Raw genomic sequence first — 14007 nt, forward strand, 5'->3', positions numbered from 1 at the left:
AATGGCCGCTCCGGTCCCTAAGCAATAAAATTGATCTTGGTGAAAACACCGTTTGATTGTGCTCCCTTCTCCGGCGCTCCGGGCCCTTCCCAGGCTGCAGTCCAGGCCACCTTGTCCACAACCCAGGCCCTGCATCCTGTTGGATTCTGTCATAAAGCTGAGCCACGGTGGGAAGCAGAAAGAATGTCTTTTGAACTGTTTACTGCAGAGGTACCTACTGGGATTTACCCCTCAGCATTTTTTTAATGAAATTACATAAATGCATTGCTTTCCTCAAAACTTTAAAACTGGAAATTCCTTTGCTCCTAACTTAGAGCTGAGAGAATAGTTTTTACACACACAAATTTTAAGTTCTCTCTTAAAAAGAAAACCAGTCAGTGGAAAGCATCTGTTTTTAAAATTGGTGCAGTTGCATGGGAAAAAAAAAAACCCAGCCTTTTACTCTTTTAACATTTCCAATAATGACTTCCAAGATAAATCTTACAGTAATATAACCCTTCATATTTAACTCTTAAAATTAACACCACAGTCATGCCCATGAAGCTGCGACCACGGGGAGCATCCAGTCTGGGGCTTCTGTGAACCAGGGAGATCCAGCTGTTCACCAGAATCCTCGCCTGTGAGGTGGGGGTGAAGAACAGGCCAGAGAGGAGGGCTTCCCTGCCTCTCCACGGTGGGGCCTGGCGGGGGCAGGGGGTGGGGTCTGCCTGGTGGGGGCACCCTGGGGTGCAGGCTGAGCTGCCCAGGAAGGGGACGGAGCTTAAGGGGCCGCCAGACGTGCTTCCCCTGCCAACCCCGGGGCCCCCAGAGAACTCCGAGCTGCTGGCAGAATCACTGTGGGCTTCTCTTTGTAATCCTTTGAATTAAGTCGCACTTTCTACCCATAAAAAATCTAAGTAGCAGCAGCGGATCAGCTGTAGTGCTGATGAGTTTAAAACCTGATTTATTTCACCCAATGTTAAGTTTAGCGCGACTTCCCAAGTCTGCAGCTACTAAGGCTGGGCGAGTTGAATCTACATAACCAGACCAGAGCAGGTGGGCAGGAGCCGGGCCCAGCGGCGGCCCTTCACCGACCCCCCACCCACCCACAGCTACCGCGCAGGGTGGGGCGGGCACCGGCAATGTGTTTAAACCTGCCCAAACCTCATCCACCGTAGCCGCGAAAGGAGGGCCCTAGCCTCGGGGTGGCTGGAGAACAAGAGGCCCTACCTGCTCCCTGCTCCGCCCCGCGCCGTCGGCTCCGCTCCAGCCCGCCGAGTCCCCGAGTCCGGCTCCTCGCGGCTTCCGGCCGGGCGGCCCCTTCCCTCAGCGGACGGCCCGAGGGCCCGCGGGGCCGGGACGCCTTCCCCGCGCCGGTCCTCTCGGCGCCCTCGCTCCTGCGAGCTGCTGCCGCCCGGGCGCCCGGGACGCGGGGCACCCGGCCTCCGTCGGGCCCGCTGCCGAGCCCGGCCCTTCCAGCCCCAGGCGCCCTTCCAGCCGAAGGCGCGGGCCCCGCGGGCCCGGACACTGGACAGCGGCCCGGCACGGCGTCCCCGGCAGGAGCGGAGGCCGCGCCGCCGCCTCGCCCGCGGCTTTCCGAATGGGAAGAAACAGGCGGAGGGCCCAGGGAGCTGTGGCTCCGACGGGGACGCGTTAAATAATTTATTGATTATACAAAGTGATTCCACCGGGACGCGGGGCGGCGGCGGCCCCGACGCCGAGCCCGAGCCGGGCCGCCGTATAACTTACTCTGTAAAAATATATATACACACTGCGGCGCGGGCGGCTGGCGAGGGCGCCGGCCCGCGTCCGTACCCTGGTTGTCCGGCCCGGCCCCGCGCCCTCAGGAGGCGTCCCCCGCGCCGCCGCCGCACGGGCTGACCAGCGCCAAGTTCGGGGCTCTGTGCTTCTTGAGCAGCCGCGTGATCTTCTCGTCGTCCGAGTTGGGGTCCAGGGGCCGGTTGTACTCGTCGTCGTCGTCCTCCGCGTCCGAGCCGCCCACCTTCAGCTTCTCGGCGTCCGAGTCCTGCTTCTTCTTGGCCGACGCCATCTCCGCCGCGTGCCGCTTGCGCCACTTGGTCCGGCGGTTCTGGAACCACACCTGGGGTGGAGGGCGCCCATCACGCGGGGCCCCCCGGAGCACCCCGCCGGCAGCAGCTCGGCCCCTCCGCGGCCCGGGCCAGACGCTGCCGCCCGCGCGGACGCCGAGGGCCGCCCCAGACTGCCCACCCCGCGGGGTGGCCGCTCGGGCGCCTTTCGCAGGACGCGGGGGAGCGAGCGGGCTGCGGCCAAGCGAGCGCCGCGCGGCGCCGCCTCACCTTGACCTGGCTCTCGGTCATGCCCAGGGAGTAGGCGAGGCGCGCGCGCTCGGGCCCCGCCAGGTACTTCGTCTGCTCGAAAGTCTTCTCCAGCGCGAAGATCTGCTGGCCCGAGAAGGTCGGCCGCGAGTGCTTCTTCTTGCCGTCCTTGTCCAGGACCCCGCCGGCCTGGGCTGCAGGGGGGGCTCGGTGAGTGTGGCCGGCGGTCCCTCCCTCGCCCGCCCGCAGCCGCACGCCGAACCCGCGCTCGAGCCACTTACCCGGGCCGGCCAGGCGGGGGTCCCTCCAGGGCGAGCCCTGCACCACTCCGGGCCAGAAGATGGGCGGGCGCCCGGGAAGCTCCGCCAGGGGCTTGGGATAGCCGCGCGCCACGGCGGCCGCGGGCCCGAAGTAGACGCCAGCCGACGAGGCCAGCCCGTTGAGCCGGGGCAGACCGCCCAGGAGGCCGCCGCCCGCCGCGCCCACCGGCCGCCCCAGGATGTCGCTGATGCCGTGCGGGGTGCCAAGGGGCAGCTGTGCGCCCAGGCCGCCCAGCGCGGGCGCCTTGAAGCCGGCCGGGCCCTGCAACGCATATGGGAACAGCGATGTCTTCATCTCGGCCATGTTGTGCAGCGCGGCCAGCGGGGCGCTGCTCAGCACGAACGCGCCCGGGCGGTTAGCGTCCATGGGCGCCGCCGCCGCCGGCCCGGGCGCCCATCCGGGCCCCGCCGCCGCCGCCGCCGCCCGCCGGCCCGGGAAGTTTGCGCGCGGCCCGGGCGGGCGCCGGGCGAGGGCGCCGACGGCGCGGAGGGCGGGCGCGAGGGCGGGTGGCTGCTCCGGCGCAGGGCGGGCGCCGCCGGGGGCACTCCGGGAGGAGGAGGCGGCGGCGGCAGCGGCGGCGGCGGCAGCAGCCCCGGGGCCGGTCGGAGCGGCGCCGCGCGGGCCGGACGCGCTGATAACCGCGGGGCCCCGGCGCGGCGCGCGCGCTGATTGGCTGTGGGCGCCCGCGGCCCGGCCATTGGCCAGCGCCCGCCTTCCGCGCGCCCCCGCCGCGCACTCCATGAAGCGCCCATTAGCGCGGCGGGTCCCTCCCGGGCCGTAAATTTGCCCCCTCATTTATCTCCCCGGGGACGAAATAAATCCCGTTGGATGGGAGTTTAGTTAGGCAAAGGTTTTAATGGGAAATCAGGAAAAAATACGAGAGCATATTTTATCACCGAGAGAATGCAGATTTGAGGATCCACTCGGCACACGCGGTGCGCCCTGTTCGGTGCAGAGGCGCCGGCGGGAGGGCGCGGGGAGCCGGCAGGCACTCTCGGGGTCGCGGCCCCAGATTTGAGGGAGGACCGAGAGCATTTGCGAGAACCTCCTGCTCCGGGATGCAGAGGGCGCGAGAAGCGGGATGTCAGCGTCCACGGGCCGAAGGTTAGACTTGGCCCGCGAGAATCCGCTGTTTCCCCACCCAGTGGCTGGCGCCTCGGCGAGGCCTGTCCCGGGGCCGCCGGGTCGCGTGTGGTGGGTATGGGATCGGGTCCCCGTCCACTCCCGGCCCCGCGGGGCTGTACTCGGCCGGGCTGGGTCATTTTCCGGTCGCGCGGTGGCACCTCATTCCTGGGAGGCAACCTGAACCCGGAGCTCCGGTCTGGACGCCGCGCGGGACCTTTCGCGCAGCCGCTCCCTCGCGAAGCGCGGCCGGAGCCTGGGGTCGGGAACCCTGGCAGACTGACTCCGGGTCACGGGGCGCGTGGGGCCGCGGGCAGAAGCGCGGCCTTTTGACCGGCACGCCGAGCGCGTGGTGTCGTCCTCGGGGTGAGCACTCCTCCCACCTCGTAGATGGTTGTGCGAGGTTCAAATAAGATCTCAGTAAACCACGGAGAGCAGGCGCCAAACAGGCGCCGAGTACAATCGTGGACGTTGCCTCCTTGGTTCTCTTGGGTGGTGTCACATATTATTAAGTGATGGTTATGACTATTATTCGCTGCCCGTTGGGAACGTGACGGGAACGCGTACCAACCGACGGCCGCCGATTCGTTGGAGAGGGGACAGGTTGCTGTGTCTGCCAGCCGGCCTCTCTCGGGCCTGGTGCGGCAGGTTAACAACGACTTTCCCGTTTCACCCGGGCCGCCAGGATTTCGGTGGCACAAACGACAGCGGCCCTCTCGGCTCTGGGCAGGAACCCAGCGTCCCCTGATACCGAGATCTCCAGGGGTCCATTTTCGTTTTGGGCAGTTCTACGGGTGTGGTGCTGCGAGTCCCTACACCAGATCGCCTCTAAGAAAGCCACTGGCCGCCGGGCCCGGGCAGGCGTTAGGCGGCTCCCACTGCCTGCGTGCGCGCGCCCCGTGCTGTCCCGGGCGGCGTGCCACCGCGCGTGATACCGGCCGGCTTCGTGTGTGGTGCAGCCCGTGCGGGAGGGAGTTTCTCTCTCCCCGCTAGCTTGGCCGGGCCGCACTCGCGGGATCCGGATGCGGCTGCCCCGCAGGCAAATCCGCACCAGCCGAGCCAGACCCCGAAAATCGAGCTTCTCCGCGCTCACTATGGCGGCTGAGCCCTGAGATCCGCCCCGGGCCTGGCTTGCGCCCCTCACCTCGGGCACAGCGTATGTCCTTTTCTGCCGGGTTTGGGCCCCCCTGGGCTCCTGGAAGGCGGCGGCCCGGCCTCCCAAGCCTCTGATCTGGGCGGGAGGTCAGGACTTGGGGAGGGACCAGGGGGACTGGGGCGGGGCCACGTGAGGGGCGGGCCGGCCCCCCTCCCGATTCTGCCGGGGGGGGGGGGGGGAGCAGGTTCTGGATTGCTGGGGCTGAAGTCTTCTTGGCGGGCCAGGCGTGGCGCGCCCGGACGGTCTACAGGGCGCCTTACCCTCCCTGAGACCTCGGTTCGGTGGCAGGAGGAGCACTGCCGCTCCGGGCGCCGCGCTCGGCTCCTCGAGCCCCCAGCTCAGGCCTCTGCATCCTCCTTCCCTCCGAAGAAACAGTGCCGACCCACTCCCCTGCACCCCGGGGGAGCTTGCGCCCCGGGGCCCTCCCTGGGCTGCGGCCGGAACGCTTGGGGTCGCGAGTGGGGCTGTGCTTAGCTCTCCAGGGCGCTGGGTGCCGTGGGTGCGGGATGGGGGGATGGAGTGCCATTTGGAGGGGCCAGAGTGGGTTGGGGGCGCCAAGAGCGGGGTGAGGGCAGCTGCTTCTCCATGCTGTCTGGCGGAGGGTGTCTTGGAGCCCTGTCCACGCGCCCTGCCCCGCCCCGCGCGGGGGTTCCCAAGCCCCGGACGCCCCGCCCGCCTACCCTTCCGCACGCGGTGGCACGGGACAACCCCCACCGCCACCCCCGACCCCAGCGCCCCAGTTCCGGGTGTGTAGGCTCCACCTGTTCCACCTGTCGGCCCGCCATCTCTGGGCACTCCGGGGCTCCGTGCCTCCGCTTGGCGCCTGGCCACCGCCCCACCTTCTCCTCCGGCGCTCCCGGGAGCCGCCCCCCGGATAAGACCGAAGGAAACGCCTCCCCGCCCCGGGGTCGGTCAGGGGAGGGAGAGTCCTGCGGGTAAGGAGCGCCTCGGGTCGCGCCGCCCGAGCCGATTACGCCGGAACGGACGGGTCTGCCAATGCCCCGTCCTGGTGCCGAAGGAGAAGCCCCGCCAAGGAAGGCGGCCGTGCGCCTCGCCGCGCTCTCGCGTTGACGTCGCGGGCAAGCGCGGAGCTCGCGGTTTGGCAGAAATCTTGACTTAGTCGCGTTTATTTATCGGGTCATGCTCCCTGTCAGGCGCGCTCGGGCAGAGCCACGTGATCAGCGAGCGCCACCCTGCACCCCGGTGGCGCGACTGGGCGTTGTTCAGTCGCCAAGTCGTCGGACTCTGCTGCCCCATGGGCTGCAGCAGGCTCGGCTCCCATCCGCCAGCTCTTCAGATTCATGTCCATTGAGTGGGTGATGCCATCCAAGCATCTCATCCTCTGCCGCCCTCTTCAACATTAAACAAAACCCCGCAAGTCCGTGCAGCTAGGAACGGGCCGAGTGACCGCTGGGAAGAGGGTGGTCAGGGAAGGTGGTCCCTCAGGAGGGCCAGCCAGGACCAGCCAGTGTCCTAGCCCGGACTGGGTCAGAGCCTGGCAGGCGTGGGGCCGGGGGACGGAGGGGAGGAAGGGGGTTTGTCTCTGGAAGGAGCTTGGATCCCATCTCCACGCAGATAGCTCTGGAGTTGGCAAACGGATGAAGATTTGCCATTTTGAGAGGCTAAGTCGTGGAGCTGCCCCCTGCCCCAAGCACACCCTCTCGATGGCTTCCTGCAAAGAGCAAAGGACCCTGGCTTTGTCCTCCCACGTGGGACCAGTCCTCGACCTCCGGGAGCAAGAGGAGGGGACTGCACCTGGGGGCAGAGTCAGGGGGCTGCTCACCAGGGGTTGGTGGGTCAAGAGAACCAAGTGCCTGCCAGCTGGGGGCGCAGGGGTGGAGGCGTGGGGGCCCTGGAGTCGGAGAGGCCGCCTGCTGGGCGCCTGTGCTGCTGCAGGCGCTCCCAGGTTCTGCAGACGCTGAAGGGAGCTGGGTGGGCGCGAACCCCACTCCTCCCCGCAAACACCCAGGCCGGGAAAGACCGGACCCCTGCCTGTCCCGCTGGTGCCCTCGCCTGGCCGACCCTGGAAAGGCAGCTGGAAGAACCCCTGCCCGCTCCGCTCCGCTGACCCCCAGCGCCACCCGCAGGGTGACTGCCTGAAGGGTCACTGCGGGCTGAGGGTGCGCCTGAGCCTGGGCCTGGGCGGCGAGGGGCGGGGGGCCGGGGGCGAGGGCCACGAGAGGAGGCCCAGCGGGGCGCCGGCCCGACCTCACCCTCTCCCCCCTGCTTGTAGCTCAGTCCTGCCCCCCACACTCCGCTTGGGTCTAATCCCCATGAGATGACCAGTGAGCCTCAGACCCAGGCCCCAGCGGCCCCCTCCCCTCGGACCCCACACCGGTCCTTCTTCTGCCGCCCTGCCCTCCACCACCCCCTGGACCACCGTCGGCTGGCTCTCGTCGTCCTGAGGTTCACTCTCTGCTTGGTACGCTCTGAGCCCCTCCGCACTGATGCACCTGCCGTCAGGTCGGCACCTAGCTGCAAGGGCCCCTCATGGCTGGGGCACCCAGGGGGCTAAGTGCTACAGGGTCAAGAAACGAACATGAACCCAGTTCCAGGCTTCAGAGGGTTTTCCCAAAGCCTGGGCTCCCCCAGGGAGATCCCCGTACTCAGGTGTCAGACACCATGGGCGTGTGGAAGTCCCTGAACGGGGCTTTGAGCCAAGCACCTTCCCTGGGAAGACCCTTGGCAGGTGGGAGGGGCCCAGTAGGTCTGTAAAGGAAGCGGCAGAGACCCGGGAGCAGAGGCCGAGGGGCCCGGGCTGCCCGCCCCTTCCCGGCAGGAGGTGGCCTGGACAAGGGCCAGGGCTCCCGGACCTGCGAGAAGCTCCCACCCCTCCCCCTTGCGCTGCGAGGCTCGGCTTCTCTGGTTTTGAAGCCCCGCCCCCAGCCAGGGACAGCTGGGCGTCTCCCCCTGCAGAGCCCCTCCCCGCGCCCCAGCTCCTCTTCTCCAGCTCCTGCACTTCTTTCAAAGTTATGCGTCTTGATACACGTAGGAACATCCCCAGAGCAGTGCACAGAACCACACTATTCCTTCTTGTCTGCAGACCCCCGCCTCTCTCACCATGCTGTGTGCGGGCCTCACCTTCCTTCTGAAAGAAGCACCCAGTCGCCAGGATGAGACTGTTTGCCCGTCCAACAGAAACGGGGCGGCTGTGACCACGTGGCTTCCCGGGACCTGCGGCTGTGCAGGGCCGCATGGTCACTTGACCTCACGACTCTGGGTCACTCCCTCCCGGGGGCACATGGCCGCAGGCGTCTCGTGCCTACTGGGAGGTTCCCACGTACGAAGAGACGTCCACCCTCCGCTGACGTAGGCCCAGTTGTTTCCAGGTTCTTCTCAGGCAGCTTCTTAAGAGGCTGGCACTTCGCAGTTTCCTTGACTGGGGCACCTGGGCTCTGCAGGGCGGCCTCAGCCTCTCCGCCCCTGTACGGGGGCGGCGCTGGCCACACCCCCGCGGCCCCGCCCCCCGGGCTTCCTCCCTCCCCGGGGCCCCGCCCCCAGGTCCGCTACCCACCCCCTCACACTTTCCGCGTGAACGTCCAACGGGCACCAAGGCTGGGTCACCTCCTCATTTCCAAGGTCCTGCAAGGTTCTTGGTCCAGGACAGGCTCTGACCCACCAGGGGCCCAGGCTGCTAAGAGCGCGAGTAAAGGAATGGCCGAGAGTATCGGGGGCTCAGGAGGGAACGGCCCCTGCGGGTCTGGTCCAGGCCAAAGGCATGGACACACCTGCCCCTCAACCTCTCCCCCTTCCACCTCCAGGCCCGTGGGCGCCCCAGCTCCGGCACCTTTCTGGGGTTGCCATTTTGCTCTGCTTTCTGCTTCTGGGTGGTGCTCGGCTCTTGTCGGAGACCCGTGGCCCCCAGTCCCTCGCAGCCACATCCAGGCTGGGCGGGGAGAGGGGGGCGGGGAGCTCCAGATCTCAGGAGTGCGACTCCCTCCCTGGACGGGTCCAGCTGAGGCACGGCACCCCGAGTGTTCTGACATGAGCTGGAAATCACTCCCCACCGCATGCCTGTGACAACGAGAGCCAGGCAAAGAAGCCCCAAGGAGGCGGTGCAGCCGCATGGCTCCTCAGAAGCGCTCCTCGGGGTCCCAAGACTCGCGTCTCCTTCAGGGAAGGACAAAGACAGGGCGGCCGTAAATCAGCCCCAAGCCCATCCCAGGCCCCCCGCCCCGGACCCCCGCACCAGACGTGCAGTCGCGTAATGATCTCTCCCCGGGGCTGCTCTCCCGGGGGTCTGACCGCGTGCCAAGCGCGCTGATTGGGCGCCGAGCGCAAGATTTGTGTCAGGGCAGCGGCTGCAGCCTGTTCGCGGCGCTCCCAGAATGGCTCGGACAGCGCTGGCCGAGTGGACGCTTCCGGAAGGGCTTCTGGCTGCGCTCCAGGCTGCTCTGGATGCCGTGGGGGCTTGCTGGCGGGTGAGGGTCCAGCAGTGCTGTGGCCAACGTCGCCCCCACCCCTGGGCCCCGCCGCTGTCGTTGGCCGAGGTGGGGGGCTGCACTGATGCTCCCCCCGACCCAGCTCCCGCCACGGGCGGGGTCTGGCGCTCAGGCCCAGGTCTTTATTAAAACGCCTCTCGGGGTGGAGGCGGCAGACAGGAGGCCAGTTAACGACTGAGCCCGACAGATGCACGTTGGCATTATGGACAGGGTGACCCCTGCACCGTCACTGAGGGCGCCCAACAGCTACTTTGGGGAGGGCCTGCTTCCTGGAGACCCGTGAGGGGGCGGGAGCTGGGGCAGGGCCACCCCAAGGACCATCCCAGAAGGGGGTTCATCTCCAGGGGAGGAGCTGCCGCTGATGGGAAACTATTCGCACTTTTAAAGGGTCACTGGGCGGCTGGCTGGACCAGGAAGGGTTTCAGGGAAGCACGTTGAGGTCCCCGCCCCGTTCTGGGGTGAGGGGGCGGCAGGCAGGGGTCCTTGGTGGAAGGAAAGCCTCTCCCACAGGCGCACAGGTCAGGGCTGGTATCTGCTGCGGGCTGGCACCTCTCCTCTAGGCTCCTAAACGGGGACAGTAGTCCCCCTGACTTTGAGGAACGTGTCTGCCATGTGAGGCAAAGAGCACCCCGTGCCTCCTGCAATGCCTGGGGGGCTTCCAACCCCCAGCCCAGGCTGCCCACTGCCTGGACACCCCGTCTGGGAGATGGGTCTCACAGGGCTGGGGAGGCAGTGAGCTGGGCCCAGAGGCTTATCTGCCCCAAGCCTCCCAAGGGCTTCAAAGCTGTGCAGCTGCCAGGCCACCAAACCCCTATACCACAGGGTAGAGGTGCGGGCACCCCCAGGGGCTGGTGGCCTGTGACATCAGTATGGAATTTGGTCTGCGGGACCCGTGAGCTTGCATTCCACAGCCTGGTTGCCTCTTCCTACAAAGGGTCCCAAGAAGTTGTGCCTAATTTAATTCACCTCAGAAAGTTAATCCTCCTTCCTGGCCAGAGTTCCTCCTGCCTGGCCCGTGGGGGTCCCGGGCACACGGGGGTGTCCCGGGCACAGGGGTTGTCCTGGGCTCATGGAGGAGAGGGTCTGAGGCACACAGGGGGAGTCCCGGGCACATGGGGGTGTCCCAGACACATGGCAGGTGTCCCGGGCACACGGGGGGCTCCCGGGCACAAAGGAGGGTGTGGGGTGCAGGCTGGGTGCTCCCTGGGTCCTGGGGCTCCTGCCGCGGTGGGGACGGACTGACGGCAGAGTGGATCCTGGCTCTGCTGACAAGGCGTCCTTGCTGGCCTCAGCCCAGGGCGGCGTTCCTGGCATCTTTGGAGAAATGACAGTTGACAAAGACCTGGGTGGAAAAGCTCTCAAACAGAGCTTTCCTTCTGGTCGCGAGGGTGACAGACACCAGTTGCGAAACACTGAACCCGATGAAGAAAGGAGCCGTCTACCACGGCTCAGCGCCCACACCGCGGCGGGACTGGCCTCCTTTCTGCTCACCCCTTCACTCTCCCGCATGACTGCGGCCTGAGCACCTGCGGGGCCAGCACTGTCCCGGTCCCCGGGGACACGACCCTTAAGCACCGAGCGTACGAAAGACGCCACACGTGGGCGGTCTCTCTGTAAGACCCCCACCCAGAACTAACACACACACTCTCCAGTCCAGGCCCGTCTGCCCATCCCACCCGTGTCCCGGCACCCGCATGGCACCGCCGGGCAGGACCCAGGATCCCAAGCAGTTTTGTGGGTGTCCCACAGTCTATATGCCAGCGCCTTAGGTCTTCCCAGTTCTCCACCTTTAGCAATTGTACCGGGAGGAACGCGGGGTACACGTGCAAACCTGATGGCCGTGTAGGGATAAGCCCCTCTGAGCCCCTGAGCAGAACTTGCGGTTCTCGCGCTCATGCGGCCGACAGGTGTGGCTCCAGCAGTGCCGCGGGCCTCCCGGCCTCTGGCACGCTGTGTCCTGCCTCCCTCTCCCCTGCGGCTCCCCCCGTTCTCCCCCTCTGTCGTCCGGACTGCTTTGCTGCTTGTCCAGTCTTCCTCTGGCCAGGACACAACATGGAGACCCAGGGGCTCCTCCAGGAGGCCTGTGACGGGGGTCCGAGGGGGGGGCGTCCCTGCCAGCCAGGCAATCTGCAGGTGACCTAGACGTGTGTGGCCAGACTGTGAGGCCTCTGAGGTCCAACTCAAAGCCACAGTTGGTAACAGTGGAAGCTACATGCTGTTCTGAAGACAGACCTGGCTCCAAAGTCCTTAAGAGTTAAAAAGAGACAGAAATGCCCAAAGAAGCAAAAGAAACCCAACTGTGGTCGTGAACCATAACTCGCCCTCCTCACCATGACGGCCGGAGTCGCACGTGGGGACTGGAGGGCTAAACGGTCAATGCTGAGATCTTGTAAATATACTGAATTCTCTGTTCTGAAAACAGAGACGCGACCAAGTTACGGGAGAGACCGCACATTATTCACAAAGCAGGCATCAACAGTTTCACCCAAGTAAACAGACTGCTTGTCTCCTGGGAGAACAGCAACCCGGGCCGGGGCTGTGTGTGAAGTGTGAGACATCCACGAAAACGTGCACGATGGGGGCCGCCTGCTCTGACAGCATTTCTAATATAATAGCACTTGGGGAAAATGTGCCATCATTTCATTAAATAGATTGTCATTTCATCGTTAAATATATGGACACTTATCCAGAGAAAAACCTCATAAGCATCCATGGCACCAAACCCTGCCCTGGGGAGGAGCCTGCGGGGGAGGAGGAACAGCCTCTGAGAGGAGGAGGAGCCCGGGTGTGGCCTGGGGAGGAGGAAGAGGTTGGGGGGACGGGAAGAGCTTGTGGAGGAGGGGGAGGAGCCTAGGGAAAAGAGGGAGGGACTTGGAGAGGGGCGGGGCCTGCAGAGAAGCAGAAGGGACTTGGTGGAGGGGCAGAACCTGTGGAGGAGAGGGAAGGACTTGGATGAGGGGGTGGACCCGGAGAAGTGGGAGGGACTTGGAGGAGGGGAGGAGCCTGTGGAGGAGAGGGAGGGACTTGGAGGAGGGGTGGGGCCTGCGGAGAAAGGGGAGGGACTTGAAAAAGGGGTGGGGCCTGTGGAGAAGTGGGAAGGACTTGGAGGAGGGGCGGGGCCTGCGGAGGAGGGAGAGGGCATATGGTGCCTTCTTTGCTTCTTGTGGTGTCCACTGGGTTTCCCTGTTTCCTGTGTACATGATTCCTTTTATTAACTGAAACATCAAAGGTCCACATCCTGGGAGCTGACTGGCCGTTGGTCAGGACGGATGAGGCCGGGCTGTGTCTGTTTGAGCTCGAGAACCGTCTTCTCCCGCCCTGTTGACTGCGGGTCTGTGAGCAAAACTAGCGACACGGGAAGAGGAGGCTGGAGCCCCAGGGGCGGCCGCGCGGTGCGGTCAGCAGGCGAGGTGGTTCTGGCCGTGGGGTGCTCGTGACGTGTGGGTCCTCTGAGCAAGCCCCCCTGACTGGACCCGAGGGCCCCAGACCTGCTGGGCCGCAGCCCCGGGCTCATGCAGGAGCCTCTCTGCTCTCGGCTGGGGCCCTCCTGAGTCTCCACCGCAGACTCCACCCCGCTACCACCATGCGAGACGTTCACCGCGAGGCCTGCCTGGGGTCCGCGGGGCGTGCCAGGACTCGGGGCTGGTCCCTGCAGCAGGACAGCCTCCTCAGTTACTGCTCGTGCCTGGAGAGGCTGGGGAGGACCTGTGGGCCAGCGGCGGAGCTCCGGCCCGTGGTGGCGGGGGTGAGGGGGTGGGAGGCGCTCCATGTAAGCGGCTACGAGCCTCCTCCAGGGGACTGCAGAGTCGGCTAGAGATGCAGGCTGAAGGCCATGAGGGGCAGGCATGGAAGCACCCTGGTTGTGGGCTGCAGGGTAAGAAGGCTGCAAGGGGGCATGACGGGGGGGGGGGGCGCGTGGGAGGAAGACAGCCCCCCGGATCTGGCCCCTCCATGCCCTGCCTGGGGCAGCTCCAGTCAGGACCAGGCTGCTGTCCTCCAGCTGATCGGAGCCCTGCGTCTGGGCAAGATTGTTTGTTAATGTCTCACTGCATAGCCAAGCTGACTCCGGAGCCAGCAAGTCAGGGGGTGATTTGTAGCTTTATAATACTGGCCCTGCAGCCGGGACACCTGGGTGGTCAGAGGACTCAGATGCTGAGGCCCGAGAGCCCTGGGGCTTGGAGGCCACGGCCAGGCCAGCAGAAGGTGGTTCAGGCTGCAGACAAATCTTCCCCCTTTTACTGAAATGGTGAGATTTCGGTCCTAAGGATGATGTTTGCGCTCAGTTTTCGGGAAAATCCAAACTAGCCTGTTTTGAGCGGCTGGAGGGCCCGTAGGCAGTCAGGGTGGGAGCCTTCGGAGGGCAGCCTGCTCCAGGATGCCAGCCCTCAGCAGACGGCCGCACCTGTGGCCACGCCTAGCTCTCTGTCCTCACTTGTCCCGGCTCCTAAAACTTGGCCCCATCACCTGTCACTGCCCCATCCCTCCTGGGGTCAGGGGTCAGGTGTGATGGCTTCCGCCACTACCGACGTCCACACAGACGTCATCCTGACACGGCCCCTGGCTGCAGTGGCGGAGGTCGGACACGCCCCCCCCCCCCAGGCTTGTCCCCCTCCATGCCCCACCTCCACTGCCTGCCTGGGGACTCTGTCCCCACTGTCCCAGCCCCCGTCCAGAGCTGGGCCTGCCCAGT

The 14007-nt window shown here is 65.8% G+C and overlaps 2 protein-coding genes across 2 annotated transcripts in view; both read right to left on the reverse strand.

Moving 5' to 3' along the window:
• Positions 1-1205: 1205 nt before the first annotated feature.
• Positions 1206-2963, reverse strand: NKX6-2 (NK6 homeobox 2). The gene is made up of 4 exons (XM_068961378.1): positions 2558-2963; positions 2298-2470; positions 1832-2080; positions 1206-1571 (listed from the first exon to the last, which is right to left on the reverse strand). Exons 1-4 carry the CDS (start codon positions 2961-2963, stop codon positions 1206-1208), a joined length of 1194 nt encoding a protein of 397 aa, XP_068817479.1.
• Positions 2964-12540: 9577 nt separating this feature from the next.
• CFAP46 (cilia and flagella associated protein 46) overlaps positions 12541-14007 on the reverse strand; it is a 102315-nt gene continuing 100848 nt past the window's right edge. The window contains 1 exon segment of the mRNA XM_068961379.1: positions 12541-13200. Coding sequence (XP_068817480.1) covers positions 12541-13200 — 660 coding nt within the window.

Source organism: Capricornis sumatraensis, chromosome 23 (genome assembly GCF_032405125.1).
Source record: "Capricornis sumatraensis isolate serow.1 chromosome 23, serow.2, whole genome shotgun sequence".
Lineage (NCBI taxonomy): Eukaryota > Metazoa > Chordata > Mammalia > Artiodactyla > Bovidae > Capricornis > Capricornis sumatraensis.

Bases quoted from the DNA above. Each gene is read 5' to 3' on its own strand.
- NKX6-2 (XM_068961378.1), bottom strand. From the start codon at position 2,963: ATGGACGCTAACCGCCCGGGCGCGTTCGTGCTGAGCAGCGCCCCGCTG. The intron at 2,081-2,297 runs GTGAGGCGGCGC...CCTCCACCCCAG, and splicing joins TGACCGAGAGCCAGGTCAAG to GTGTGGTTCCAGAACCGCCG. The intron at 1,572-1,831 runs GCCTCCTGAGGG...CCATTCGGAAAG, and splicing joins GCGGCGGCGGCGCGGGGGAC to CCGCGGGCGAGGCGGCGGCG.